This window comes from Mytilus edulis, chromosome 4, assembly GCF_963676685.1.
Source record: "Mytilus edulis chromosome 4, xbMytEdul2.2, whole genome shotgun sequence".
Taxonomy (NCBI): Eukaryota; Metazoa; Mollusca; class Bivalvia; order Mytilida; family Mytilidae; genus Mytilus; species Mytilus edulis.
The window spans coordinates 38526925-38542601 of record NC_092347.1 but is presented as its reverse complement, the minus strand read 5'-3'; the positions used below and the strand labels follow the sequence as shown (position 1 = coordinate 38542601).

Sequence of the window (15677 nt, the reverse complement as noted above, 5' to 3'; positions counted from 1 at the left end):
GGCAGATGACTGACAGGCACAAGGACCTTGCAAGGTAGGTACATACTTTATATTGTTATCCTAAGGCTTATTACTCATAATAAAGGGACCTAATGGGTTGTTTTTGTTCTTGATCGGCGCATTTTTGTTATTGTGGTCCGTTTTTCTACAGATTTTTTTTTTTAATTTTTCATGATTCGTGATCATGGAAATTTATTTTCTGTGAATCATGATTGACAAAAAAATCAACTTGTGAATCGTGTTGAGACCCCCCATCAGCCCTCTCATAATAAGAGAGAAATTAACTTTACTTCACACAAGAAGTTGTTGAACCCTGAAAATGAGGTGAAGGACAATGGACATGTGACCGACACAAACTTTATAACATAGGGCATTTATATCAAAAGTATGAAGCATCCAGGTCTAAGTGGGAAAAATTTGATTGATTATATAGGGAATCACTGAAGCATGACCGAAGCAGACTCCCTTAGGTCAGTAGGCCCCCCCTTTTATGAAAAGTTCTGGATCCGCCACTGAGAGGTTAATGAGGAAAATTGTCATTGGCACTACAGGGATAAAACTAGGATTCTGATTACAATTGTATAAGGCAAAAAGTCAAAAACATCCTTAAGTTTATACTTATATATGGTGAAAACACAATTCTATTGGTTCAAAGGGCTTGTAGCCAGTATTTTTTATTGATTGTGTTCAGAAGACAAAAAACATTGCCCGCAAAAACAATTTTAATAAGCATGATCTCAATAAATACAAAAATCTATAAAACAAGTAACAAATATGTGAAGACGGTATTAAATAAACAACAATTTTATATACCATATCTAGTGGTATTAAACTACAAATGCTAGCTGTTTAAAATAAAAATTGTTTTTTCAAAATAATTTTCATCAATTAACATTTATTCATTCCGACACTTATAGCACAAAATTAAGTCCGTTTTAAAAATAATAACAAAAGTAGAGATATTTTCCTCTTATATCTGGATTTCACTATAATTTTACTTTATTGTTAAGGTATGTTAATGTGATCCTTTATAAGTTGTAATTCAATGTCCCTTGAAGTATTGTCACTAATGTATGGTATATGGCAATTAGATCTGTATACTGATGGATAGTACTGTCTGTAACATGAGTAGGATATCACTAGTCCTAATATACTGCCTACTATCACATCTGAAATGAGATTAAAAGATAATTTACTACAGAATTCAACATAACAATATTTTTATAAATTTTTGTATTCAATAAAATTTGACTCAAGCCTGATATCTTCTGTCAGAGTTTATGAAAAAGCTTAAAAGGGCTAAAAGAAGATTGACTTTCAAAACTATTTTTGTCTGTAATTATAGACCAGTCTGGAATTAGCTACGGGTATCTTTCTTTCTATTCTATAACAAAAATATTGATTCTGGCCACGTTTTGGCAAGATATTCAAATCATTATTGAGATCAACAGTCATTTCACAATTAAATCTAAGACAAATTTTAAAAAGCTTGAAATAACTTTTTTTTTATATTTAGTACTAGTACAGTATCTTTTTAATGCTGTTTTTCTCATTGAACGCATTCAATAAAATTGATTCCTTTTCATTTGATTTCTTTAGCTCTTATCCTTTCCAAAAATATAAGGAGCTGTTTGCTGCATATTTAATTAATTGATTGTTGAAGCATTACATCATTTTTTCTTGGGAGGAGAAGGCATCATATTTGATATTGTGTGGTATGGGCTTTGGTCATTGTAGAAGACCCTACAGTGACCTGTAGTTATTAATTTCTTTGTCATTTTGGTCTCTTGTGGAGAGTTGTCCCATTGGCAATCATACCACATCCCCTTTTTATATATTAAATACATTACAGTATCAAGCACAATAAACTCTCCAAAAATATTCAACTGGAATTTAACATTTTTCAACATTCCCTTAACACGCTGTACTCTTATTGCCCTTTATTTGTCTCTTTTAAAGTAAAACATTACAAGAATGTGTCGTGGACAGTGAAATTGGAGTCGAAACTCTAATTTGGCATTACAAGTAGAAAGATCATATCATAGGGAACATGTGTACTAAGTTTCAAGTAGATTGGACTTCATCAAACACAACCTTGACCAAAAACTTTAACCTTAACTGGGACTGACGGACCCACAGACCGATAAACATAATGCCTATAAATGGGGCATAAAAATAACAGATATCTGATGGTAAATAAAATGCTTCGCTGAGCGCAGCCTGATAAGACTGCAAAGGTTGAACCCTGAACATTTGTGGTAAATTTTGACACAATATTTAAGCTTGATTCTATCTGAATTTGGATTGTGATCAAACTTTTAGCATAGTATAGGTTTTTGACACAAAATAAATGTCAAGATCTTACAAATCTATTGCACATTTATCATACTTTTGTGCAATTAAAGGTTCTTTCTTGAAAATTGAAAAAGAAAATTGAACCCCTTCAAAAATTGTCCGGACACCAAATGTGTCTTCGGACGACGATGCAGACGACATTATACCATTATATGATCCCATATTTTTTTTGCGGTCGTATAAAAATCCTCTGTTTTATCTTATTGCATTTACCTTGCCAATGATGATGAAAATCAGCTGTTCTTGAAGCTGCAATTAAGGTTGCCCATACAAGGGGAATAAAAACCATACAAAGTTTATAGGCATGACCTCTGCCTTTTAATGTAAAACACTGACATTTTCCTGCTATGTAAAGTGCAACATATCCGAAACTGGAAAATGCAACTGAAAAAAAAATTATATATAACAGTGTCAACATCATAGTTAAATTAAACAAATTTTGAGATTTGAAAAAAATAAATCCTCAATTAAAAGAGGTGTGTACAATAACAAAACCTACACCATTTACACCATTTTATAATAAACATCCCAAAAATATGAATGGTTCAGGTTCTTGGCTATGATTTACTTATTTAAATGATGAAACTGATTCCTGTAAATTAAAAGAAGAAAGAAGTTGAGACTTAAATGTTTATCGCTCTAAACTATGATCATATATCTAGGCAGATGCTGATTGGAAATTAAAATTAAATGGCTAATACTACATGCATATCAGGTCCAAATCATATTTATGTGACACAAATATGAATTCTGTTGTGTACTCAACTGTCAAACTTAGCAGTAACATTCTCCTGGAAGACCTGTCACCCTACCAAGACAACTCAGAAATGCTTTTCCTGTTTAATATACAAATGTGAGCCAATGTTCCTTGTTGAAGGCTTTAACCTATAATGGTTTACTTTTTTTACAAATTGTGACTTGGATTGAGAGCTGTCTCATTGGCACTCATACCACATCTTCTAATAACTATACCAAACTCTCACACACGAAAAAACTGTTGACATTGTTGTTCAATCTGTTGGTACAATCTTGTCATTGTAGAGATTTTGCACCTTTTAACATTATAAGACCAGATGCTCCGCAGGGCGTAGCTTTATACGACCGCAGAGGTTGAACCCTGAACGGTTGTGGCAAGTATGGACACAACATTCAAGCTGGATTCAGCTCTAAATTTGGATTGTGATTAAATAGTTGACACAGCATAGGTTTCTGACACAGAATGAATGTGTTCTAATGAACTTAAAATTTTTGTTTTCTCTTAGAGCAATTCACTATGCTGTTGAATATTAATCCTCTCAAAACAAGAATGTGTCCTCAGTACACGAATGCCCCACTCGCACTATCATTTTCCATGTTCAGTGGACCGTGAAATTGGGGTAAAAACTCTAATTTGGCATTAAAATTAGAAAGATCATATCATAGGGGACATGTGTACTAAGTTTGAAGTCGATTGGACTTAAACTTCATCAAAAACTACCTTGACCAAAAACTTTAACCTGAAGCGGCACAGACGGACTGACGAACGGACGGACGAACGAACGGACAGACAGACGGACGGACACACAGACCAGAAAACATAATGCCCCTCTACTATCGTAGGTGGGGCATAAAAATGTTTGAAGAAATTTTCTTTTTTATTTATGAAATTTCAAATGAGAAAAATTGAACCCAATTTTTTTAATCACATCCCCCTTTCCCTTATTCCAAAACTAATCTCAATTAAAATTTCTAATGGAGTTTGCAACAATAACTACTCATTTAAATACATCATAAAATATTAAGATGTAAAAAAAAAACTGCTTGTTATCACTGAATGTTATTTATTATAATTTATCAGTTGGTAGTAAAAAGTGAATATACATTGTATATTGTATATAACAAAGATTTAAGTTGATTCTGGACAAAGAAAGATAACTCCAATTAAAAAAAAATCTTGCTATTGCACAATATTTTGCAATTAGATATTTCTTGCTTACTATTCTGGACAAAGAAAGATAACTCTAATTAAAAAAAAATTTGCTATTTCACAATATTGTGCAATTAGATATTTCTTGCCATTGCGCAATACTGTGCAATTGAAAAGACTTGCTATTGCACAACACTTAATATAATAATTTTAGATCCTGATTTGGACCAACTTGAAAACTGGGCCCATAATAAAAAATCTAAGTACATTTTTGGATTCAGCATATCAAAGAACCCCAAGATTTCAATTTTTGTTGAAATCAGACTAAGTTTAATTTTGGACCCTTTGGACTTTAGTGTAGACCAATTTGAAAACAGGACCAAAAATGAAGAATCTACATACACAGTTAGATTTGGTATATCAAAGAACCCCATTTATTCAATTTTTGATGAAATCAAACAAAGTTTAATTTTGGACCCCGATTTAGACCAACTTGAAAACTGGGCCAATAATCAAGAATCTAAGTACATTTTTAGATTCAGCATATCAAAGAACCTAACTGATTCATTTTTTGTCAAAATCAAACTAAGTTTAATTTTGGACCCTTTGGACCTTAATGTAGACCAATTTGAAAACGGGACCAAAAGTTAAGAATCTACATACACAGTCATGACAGTTAGATTCGGCATATCAAAGAACCCCAATTATTCAATTTTGATGAAATCAAACAAAGTTTAATTTTGGACCCTTTGGGCCCCTTATTCTGTTGGGACCAAAACTCCCAAAATCAATACCAACCTTCCTTTTATGGTCATAAACCTTGTGTTTAAATTTCATAGATTTCTATTTACTTATACTAACGTTATGGTGCGAAAACCAAGAAAAATGCTTATTTGGGTCCCTTTTTGGCCCCTAATTCCTAAACTGTTGGGACCTAAACTCCCAAAATCAATACCAACCTTCCTTTTGTAGTCATTAACATTGTGTTTAAATTTCATTGATTTCTATTTACTTAAACTAAAGTTATTGTGCGAAAACCAAGAATAATGCTTATTTGGGCCCTTTTTTGGCCCCTAATTCCTAAACTGTTGAAACCTAAACTCCCAAAATCAATCCCAACCGTTCTTTTGTGGTCATTAACCTTGTGTCAAAATTTCATAGATTTCTATTAACTTAAACTAAAGTTATAGTGCGAAAACCAAGAAAATGCTTATTTGGGTCCCTTTTTGGCCCCTAATTCCTAAAATGTTGGGACCAAAACTCCCAAAATCAATACCAACCTTCCTTTTGTGGTCATAAACCTTGTGTTAAAATTTCATAGATTTCCATTCACTTTTACTAAAGTTAGAGTGCGAAAACTAAAAGTATTAGGACGACGGACGACGACGCCGACGCCAACGTGATAGCAATATACGACGAAAATATTTTCAAATTTTGCGGTCGTATAATGACTCATCAGACTACAGTGAGTTCAATTAACTATAAATCATCTGCAAAACAATATCTTTTAATTTTTCTTTTTTTCTTTTTACATGTTTTTTTTATATCCAAATATAAATATCAGTTATTTGGATGTTTAAAATTGTATTTTTTCTGACAATATGAGTTGTTTCGACTTTTGTAACATGTAATTTAATTTTTCATTGAAGAAAAGTATGTTTGGAATTTTTTTAACATGCATGATCTGCAGTTTTATCATGATAAGTAATAAAACATATATACTCTACTTGCATGATGAATGTCCACTGGGGAAACTTTTATATCCCTGAATGATGTCTGCTGCATTTCCTGTACATTTTAGATCATTGTTGATTTTACCATCTGGGAAACATCTCTCTAAAAAGTCTGGACGAGGCCTAAAGTGAATGAAAAATAATTACTTCTTTTTAAATTGTTGTCCGGGAAATAAGTGCCTGGTAAAATCTCTACCACTAGTAAATATGATATGGTCATAAAAAATGTACATATAAAAATCAATGCCAATCAAATATGAATTCTATATCAAACTAAGGTGTACCGGTACACAGTAACAGGATGGATAAAAAATTGTCAATATCAAACTAAGGTGTAATACATTGACATGTCACCTTTTACCATTTATGACTGTAGGTCTGAGTAGAATAAATGGAAGAAAATCTACACATAACAAATTAGAATTAGTTTTTGTCCGTTGTAAAAAGTATTCATTCCACATAAGAGACAAGTAACTCAGTTTTTGTTTGATGTAAAAAGCATTCAATCAATATCAGATACAAGTAACTATATAAAAAAAATTAAATACAACTTTTTAATGAATAGAAAGGACAAGGTAGGATAAGGCCAGCGTTTGGCCCCCCTATTTTCTCATTTTTCATATTCTGATTTATACTGATTTGGAAAGCTACTTTGTATGTTAAAATATTCCCTGAGGTTTGAAGTTTGTTTAGATGAACTTCAAAACCACTAATTTTAGCAACTGGGTGAGGTGATGGGGGTGAACTTTCTGTTATTCAAATATTGTAATTAATAATCACTTTGCAACAAATTTTTAGTTTTTAAGGGCCTGCGCCAACGTGACCCAGTATTTTTTATATTCCACTGTCATGAGAACTGTTTTTGCTGTCTAAATCGTTACAATTATCTCTGGGTCATGTAGGTGCACACTATTAAATTTTAAGAAACAATGGCCAAAAATCGTAATTTTCCCTTCTTTTGGCGTTTAAACCCTTTAACTCCCCTCACCTCACCCATTTTCTGAAATTAATGTTTGGTGACACCATTTTTATTTTTATTTTCTGAAGGCATATGATAAAACCTTTCTTTTCTTATCTTATTTAAAATTCTATTATATAGATTTCTTATTATTCACAAAAAAAATGTTATTTATGTATAATCTAAGCAACATTGGACAATTTTGACAACCTGTAGCTTGAAAAATAGCACTTTTGATAATATTTAATAAAAAAAGCATGGAAAAATTTCTATTTTGTTAAAGTATAAGAAAATTTAATATGAGGAAATATATATTAATAATCCACCTAAATTAAACACATGACACTGCATCCTTAACTTAAAAAATTTTGTTACGGTTCCACAGAACCCAGTGTCTCCACTACTCTAGCTGTTAATTGTAGGCTTAACAAAAATGAGGAAAAAAATTTATGAAATATTCCACTCCATACTATCTTTAGATTGTGAGTAGCTTCTGTCCATGTTTGGTAAAAAAAACCAGGATAGTAATCAGTGTTTTCCCCAGAAATTTGTGATAGCATCACATTTGGCGTAAAAAAATTAACTGTATTTTTTCAATGTCATTTGTCGCATTGTGGCGATGCTCTATTACTTTAATGTTATATTGTTCAATTCATTACTGAGAATACAATTAAACTACATGTATAACCATGAAAACAGTTGTTTCATTTATAGTTTTTTTTCCTCTTGTGCCAAATAAAAAGATCTACATGTGGTTTCAGTTACCCTAACTATACCCAACTATTAGTAAAATAAATGAATGGTTTATTATAGTGCAACCTGTATATATGTTACAGTGAATTTGTATAATCAGGGATTATATATTATCCCTAAAAATGACCAGTGATTTCACATAATCACTGAACATTTTAATAATTATTCTACAAATTCCTTAATATGATTTCAGTGATTGTCAATAATTTAAGGATCGATCCTTTGTTTGATAAAAAAAAATTAATATAGACAAATTATCATTTTTTTCTTATATCTTATTTTCATATTCATTGCCATATGAAATAATTTTGCTTTTAAAAACAGAGGATGATCTTAAAGATATAACCAACACAGGGATTCGAGATAAAATTGAAGACTTCAAAATTAATAATATCAACATTACATTTATAGCAATAACTTTACATGTATTGTTTGTTTATTTAAAAAAAGCCAGCGTCAAATAGATATTCAAATCCACAGAGCACATTGATTGGGCTTGAATTTCTTCAAAAACTACCTTGACCAAAATTTTTAACCCAAAGCGGGACATACTGAGGAACTGATGGACAAACAAAAGACAGCACAGGCAGAAAAATATAATGAAAACCTTCAAAACTTAACTAGAAATTCAATTTACCTGCCAACAGCTAGCTTTATACAATTTGTTACAGAAGCAGTCAAGTAGATAGATAACACAACACCTAAAATGAAATTAGACAATAAAACAGAAATTTTGATATCCATTTTTAGTTCTCCACAACTCATATTGATTGAATGTGCTATATTTCAATGACTGGTATATCACATAACCAATGCATACTGTTATGCAAATTTTGACCAGTCTGACAAAATTAATTTTGATTTCAGGAATTTTGAGATATAAGCAAGTAAAACAATGCTAATCTATCAGTTTTTATTTTTTAGACTTAAAGTTTTAGTTTTGAGGTAACAGAACAGAAACTTTTAGTTAACAGGAATATACTGTTGACTATTCTAATAATTCAAAGTTGTATTTGACAAAAATGATCAAAATAACATGGACTTTGAGATATAATGATTAAATTTTTTTTTTATATAAAATAGGACAGAATGATTTTTTGTTTGAGAGTTTACTAATTATGAGGTGACTGAGGTTGAAATTTTGTACATTACTATTTTCTAATACCTGTCTTATTTCACTTATCGGAAGCAAACTTTAAAACAATCACTTAGCATTTTCCTCTTTGGCACAAGTCTACAATTGTCATAATTTTTTTTCCCTATACCAGATATAAGTCAATTAAATATCTTTTAATTTCTGTATAAAAAAAAATATATATTGAGTGTTCCTGTTTGAATGGTTTCACACTTGTCAATTTTGGGGCCGTTTAAAGCTTGCTGTTCGGTGTGAGCAAAGGCTCCATGATGAAGGCCTTACTTTGACCTATAATGGTTTACTTTTACAAATTAAGACTTGGATTAAGAGTTGTCTCACTGGCCCTCATACCACATCTTATTATATCTAGTTATGTATAAGGCTTTAGCATATGCATGATGTAATGCAAACATGATATTATTTTTCACTGAAGCTGCATCTATATACATTTGTAGCTATTGGCAGTGAAAGTTTAGGTAGAGAATTTGAAAACACAGTTACTAATAGCACAAACCTAATATAGCCTGTTGCCAATCTGTTTTATCTCGAGTTTTGATGAAATATACAGTTGCTACGATTATTGGTACTCCAAGAATAGTAATCTACAAAATAAAATCCTAATATATGATTCTATGCATTCTGAAATGAGTTTTTGTGAAAAAATAATTAATTTCATTATCAATCTCTTTATTAGTGTCAATAAAATGGAATTCTATGCAACTGTTATACAAGTGGAAAGTTTAGCTAGCTATAAACCCAGGTTTAATCCATCATTTTCTACATAAGGAAATGCCTGAAAATTCAGAAATATGACAGTTGTTTTCAATTTGTTAGATGTGTTTGAGCTTTTGATTTTGACATTTTATAAAGGAATTTCAGTTGATTTTCTGTTGGAGTTTGATAATTTTGTTATTTTACTTTTCAATATTCTTTAAAAATATTTTGTAACAAAGAATATTTTAAGAGCGGCATCAATGTTCAAAATTGTGATTCTTTATGCATCTATAAACATGGAAAACTATCAAAACAATTAACTGCACTAATCAACTGTGATGAAACACATGTTTTATCCAAAATTTATTCAAATAATTCACTCCTTTGTTAGTCTTGTATCATTTTTAATTTTAGTTTCTTGTGTATAATTTGGGGTTAGTATGATGTCCATTATCACTGAACTAGTATACATATTTGTTGAGTGGCCAGCTGATGGACGCCCTTAGGTGCTCCATGCATTAAAGACCCATTGGTGGCCTTCCTCTTTTGTCTGCTCTATGGTCGGATTGTTGTCTTTTTGACACATTTCCCATTTCCATTCTCAATTTTATAACTGCTTTATAACATCAAAAGTGATTATAAAAAAATATTTATTAATGCAGAAATGTCACTAGATTATTGTTTAGGAATTATGCAAAAACTATGGTTTCAACTTTCAATTCCCCATGCAAAGTTGACATTGGATGAATTTGGCTTTGCTTTGTATGTCACTTTAGGTAATACTAGAACACACCCGTGAAATCGCTGAATTAAAGTATATAACTATGTGTAAGCCTTATTTTAGCCTGGATATTTAGTATTAATATTGTCATCTGATAAAGTCATGCTGATGATAAGATGCACAGTTTTCTTTACTTTCAAAATCTTTCTGTTTGAAACTTCTGTGATCCTGTGTATTTACTAAAAAGTCAGTTCTTAAATTAGGAAAACTATCTAAAGAGACAATTATCTACAAAGGACCAAAGAACAAAATTGTAAACAACTTCAGGTCAGTGTACTGCCTTCAACAATTAGCAAAACCTAAATTAAAAAGTATTGAAAGCTAGAGAATTGAAACACAATAAACAGTCAACAACTTATACAAACCCAAAGAAGATATCCTGGGTAATAACTTGGTGTTCTTGGAAATCTGTAAAGCCAGAATTCCTCTGGTTGGATCTTTCGAAAGTATGGAGTAGCATCATCACTTATGCTAAAAAGAATATAACTCAAAATTATATTTTTGGTAAATATCTTATAAATGAGTGTCTGCGATCAAGCAAATGCTTGTTCCTTTAAAAGTTCTAATATTAACATTTGTTGCTATTCATAGAAAATTATCAACATCTTAGTGGTCAAGATAGCTATTAAACATCAAAGAGTATAGATAAACTTAATTCTAATAGCCCAAGCAAAGTGGTTGTAAAATATGAACAATTAATTGTCCATAGCTGAAGATATTCAAGGACCTTATACAATGAAAAAGACAATAAAAAGGCTTATCCTTTAATTTACTAATCTCAATTGTCTTTGAGTATCATGTGCAAATATTTCATAGATTTTCTTTTACAATCCTTCTGTACAGACAAGTGTAGTAATTTGCTTCAAACATTAATTGAGCTAAAAATTGTGCTATGTTTTTTAACATAAGTAATAGTATATATATCACAGAGTCACCAGCTAGCATTTAGTTTAGCAACAAACATCTGTATTAAGTGATTTTGATCTCTGTACTCAATTTCCCATATCAAAAACACTGGTTACAGATATACAAATAAAATTAGTTTTATAAGGAGTGAACCAATGAAAAGTCAATCATACATTTTGTATTTAGTGCTTAATATCTGTATTATGTAAATGTTAGTACTTACTAGAAAAATACGAATAAGAACAATCGTACTCCAATTTCTACAGCAAGTTTATGCGACTTATTTACCAAGGTCATCACGGTTTAGTGATCTAAAACTGAAATTATAGAAAAAATATAATTACTGGACCTTGAGTACTTGATGATTATTCTCAGAACTCATTTTTTTTCCATCAGCATCGTTTGGGAGTTTCCAAAATATAAATATTTTCAAACTCAATATTGTGGCTCCAATCACAATTTTTGGAGTTGTCTTTTGAATATGCAAAATTAAATTCTGAACAATTTTTTTTCAATAGAGCTTTTAGACATACATGTGACATAAACAAAGTTTTTTGTTGTTTCCAACTTATAAAAGTCAAAATATGTATAATCATGATAATGATATTATAAAATGTGTTAATAATTTTGAACATGTCAAAGTCAGAATTTGACAGAATTGAGCAATGAAACCTTCATAAAAAAAGGATGAAAATGCTTTATTTGACTCAGTGGCAAAAGTATGTTTCCTGTGACAATTAATTTTACTATTTGCTGTCTATGGTCTGCAAATAGTCAAAAAAAAACATAAGGTCCTAAGACTAAGAGCTACTGTTCCGCAGCTACCTGCTGCTTATAAAATTTAACAAGTTATTCAAATATTTGTTAAGCACCAACTTTTTTTTCCGCCCACCTCTTATAATTTGTATAATTGTAATATTCATAATAAAATGCTTCCCTGCACATTGGGACAATTTGTGCCAACAGGCCTTTTAAAGATTGAGGATTCAGGATTGAGCGAAGACTGATACGACAGCAGATTAGTCAAAATAATTATGCAGTGTTTGTATGACTTTTTGGTAAAAAAAAATTTGGAGGCCTTCATAAAAGAAGGTGTAACAGCAAAATCAAAAAAAGCCTTTTTAGGTGGCATATTAAATTATTTGGACTAGGGCTGGATAGACTCGGACTTCTAAATGATCAAAATGGGAACGATGGACTTAGGGCCGGATCGACATGAACACTGGCATGCATTTAATTTGATCTCTCATGCAATGAAACTAGACACAAATCTTGTAAGGCAGCAACCATTTGATTTGCTGGGGAGGGCTATGGTTTTTTTTTCTGTACAAACTTTTTTTTGTCGCCTGTGGCGAAAAACAATCTATTTTTTTTGCGACAAGTCGAAAACAATTTTTTTCTTTCAATTTCAGCATTACATATAGTCATGATAGTGGCAGCTGGGGGTGAAACAAACAATTTTTTTTTCTCAGAATCAAAAACAAATTATTTTTTTCTCCAAAAACTGGAAACAAACTTTTTTTTCCAAAAAAAAACATAGCCCCCCCCCCCCCCCTCCCCGAAAATCAAATGGTTGCTGCCGAAGCCTTTACCAAAAAAAAAAATAAGATGATAGTGGATGGATAAGATCATAACACTTTGATTTATTTATGTGCTTATCATTTCATTTTGACAACATCAACTATGATTGCTAGGAAGGTGCATGATTTACCATAACCAAAATAAAATCATGAAAAAGCGAAGTGATTAAATTAAAACTGAAACATATTTTTTTTATTCAGTCGTGTCAGCTTTACCTGTGCGATCATTGGTGAATCCCGAGAAACTCTTTCGAATCATTCGGAGAAAAAAAAGGAGAAAGCTAAATTATGTTTTGTGTGTTCCTCAAATATAAATCAAATGCACATTCTACCAAAAACTATCTAAGTTAATTCGCTAGATAGAATGGAAAATAACAAATATAATTAGATAATCAAAATTGAATATCAAGTATTCATAATATTCTTAAAATGTATATTATGAGTGTATTTTGAAAATCAGGATCTACATATTTAACTTAGGTACTCCTGAATTTCACATGAAAGGGGAAAAATGAAACTGTCCCCAAAAACAGTCACTGGTGTTCTTCATCTACAGAATAAAGGGGCTTGTGATTGGTAAAAGTGACCAGCTATCTCATAGAATATAACCCATAGTCTTGGATTTTCAAACATTCTTCAGAAGACAATTTCTAAAATTGACATAAATTATTTATAAATTTTTGCTCCTTTCAACTTTTGATAACAACTTTTGACAATCTAACTACCATGCACACCTAGTCCAAATATTTATGAGGTCGTCAAAGGCTATTTAATTTATTTTCTATGACATTATAGGAATCCTCCCACAGGCACTTGTTTCTATCCATACGAAGGTCGACTATCCATATAAATAGAATTCTATTTATATGGATAGTCGACCTTCGTATAGATAGAAACAAGTGCCTGTGAATCCTCCCAATAAAAAAATGAAATAGCCTTTCCGAAAGATGAACTAGCGCACACCTAGCAGAATCCAGGTCTGTTGGCCCTGATTCACTTTCGCCCTAATACATGTTTACCCTGATAACTGTTCGCCTAGGGTCCATTCGCCCTGATTTTTTTTTCTTATTGTCTAGATGCATAATGTTTAATATTTGAACAGAATATCTTAAAGTTTGTTGAAAATTCGCCGAATAATTGTTTTGCCGTAACCATTTTATAAGTTTCCCTTTGATTTAGATAGTAGACCTAATTTGGTAAATAAAATTCATAGTAGAATGTATAATTTATCTTAATTGATATTTGTTACCAAATCATTCTATTTAGTCGATTTTTAAAAGTAGTATAACTATGACTGACTAATATATCACATGTGTTAAAGTAGTTTCAGAATAAAATAATAAATGAGCTTGTTTATATATTTAAATCATTTTCAAGATTTACGATTTCGACAGTACATTTAAAAAAAAAATTAATTCAAAGTTGACTATTTTATCGATACAAAATGTTGTATTTATTATTAATCCATCAAGGACTAGTATATCAACAATCAGTGAGAAGTATGTATACATGTATATGTCATTGAACAAGCTTTCTATGTGTTTTTAGAAATTCCAAAAATATATACCTTATAAAATCTGAATAAGTTTATATTAAACATGTTAAATATGATTGCCCTTAATATTGATTTTTTTTATTTTAAGAAGGGCGCATGAACGTGTTATTAAGGCGAACAGATCCAATACCCTACTAGCCCACTAATTTTTATAAATACAATCCAGAAAAACAGCAATTAACTAGGATAGGGAAATCTGTATGTATGTTTGACTAAAAAAAATATACAATTGCATATTTTTTGTTTGGCATAAAAATAATTACAATTTTCATTAAACAGGTAAACAATGGCAATAGTAAATAAAAATAAGCCGATGTGGTATGAGTGCCAATTAGACAAAGTAATCTCTTTCCAAGTCACAATTAATTTGTAAAAGTAAACCCTTATTAGGTCAAAGTACAGCCTTCAACAAGGAAACTTGGCTCACACTGGACATCAAAGCTTAATATTTATGTAATACAAGGACATCGTCGTGTTGTGGTATTTCCCTGGAGTATGGGAGGTGGGGGCTTCAACCCTTGGACTGGTCAAATTGGTATTGACTGCTTTTCTGCCAAGCACACAGCATTAAGGATTGGGTTCTAACACAGAAAAATATTTGAAGTTAAAGATAAAAATCAGGTGACCTGGTGATAAACATTTTGTACATGTTGTTCTTAAAGAGGACTCATACTGCTATAGAAAGGTTTCAATAAATACAATTTGAGCAAGAGTTACTTCCCATTTGCTGGATGTCTAAAAGTAAAATGTCTTCAAAAATGAGCCAAATTCAACTTGCTTTATTGACCACTTTACTTTAAGCCTTCCTTGAATTATCACCTCTCTCTAGAAACAATTAGACTTGGTTATACTACATGTTTCAAATAAGTTAGTCAAACATTTAACCCTTCAAATAAGAAATCAAGGGAAACAACTCAAAATCAATTTACTATGAATTTTAAAGTACAATGTATCAGCAATCAGATTTTTAGGGATATGCCCATTGGGTGGCCTTCAGTTGTTTTGAACTTTCTGTTCTTTGGTCGAGTTATTCTCTCTTTCACATATTCCCCATTTCGATTCTGAAATTTCATGTTCAATTACCAGGCTTCTCACAAAAGAAAGCAAAGTTACTCAATTTTATTACGGCACAATATATACACAAGACAAGCAAATATATTTCACAGCACAGGATAAACACTCGACTATACCACTGGCAGTCACATATAACATGTAAAGTTAATGTTAATGAGCAAATATAGCGTCAAGCCATTAGAAATAATAAATATAATCATCAAAACAGATCGAATAAACATATGAGC

The 15677-nt window shown here is 31.1% G+C and overlaps 2 protein-coding genes across 5 annotated transcripts in view; one reads left to right on the top strand and one right to left on the bottom strand.

Moving 5' to 3' along the window:
• Nucleotides 1–704: 704 nt before the first annotated feature.
• LOC139521849 (phospholipid phosphatase 5-like) lies at nt 705–13067 on the bottom strand. Of its 2 annotated transcripts, none has more exons than XM_071315507.1 (8): nt 12944–13067; nt 11465–11558; nt 10701–10806; nt 9355–9442; nt 8343–8406; nt 5993–6117; nt 2569–2739; nt 705–1169 (listed from the first exon to the last, which is right to left on the bottom strand). In XM_071315507.1, the coding sequence occupies exons 2-8, from the start codon at nt 11536–11538 to the stop codon at nt 1006–1008; spliced, it is 792 nt and encodes a 263-aa protein (XP_071171608.1). In that variant the 5' UTR covers nt 11539–11558; nt 12944–13067; the 3' UTR covers nt 705–1005. The 2 variants fall into 2 exon arrangements, with proteins under 2 accessions (XP_071171608.1, XP_071171609.1); XM_071315508.1 differs by having other exon boundaries at nt 13038–13060.
• Nucleotides 13068–13083: 16 nt separating this feature from the next.
• The window catches only part of LOC139521848 (WD repeat-containing protein 11-like), a 43505-nt gene continuing 40911 nt past the window's right edge, over nt 13084–15677 (top strand). Inside the window, exon 1 of one of the 3 annotated variants that reach the window (XM_071315503.1) lies at nt 13084–13397. In XM_071315503.1, the coding sequence (XP_071171604.1) occupies nt 13333–13397 (65 nt within the window). In that variant the 5' untranslated portion in view covers nt 13084–13332. The remainder of the gene's footprint in view (nt 13398–15677) is intronic. The other 2 variants (XM_071315504.1, XM_071315505.1) reach the window with 2 other exon arrangements.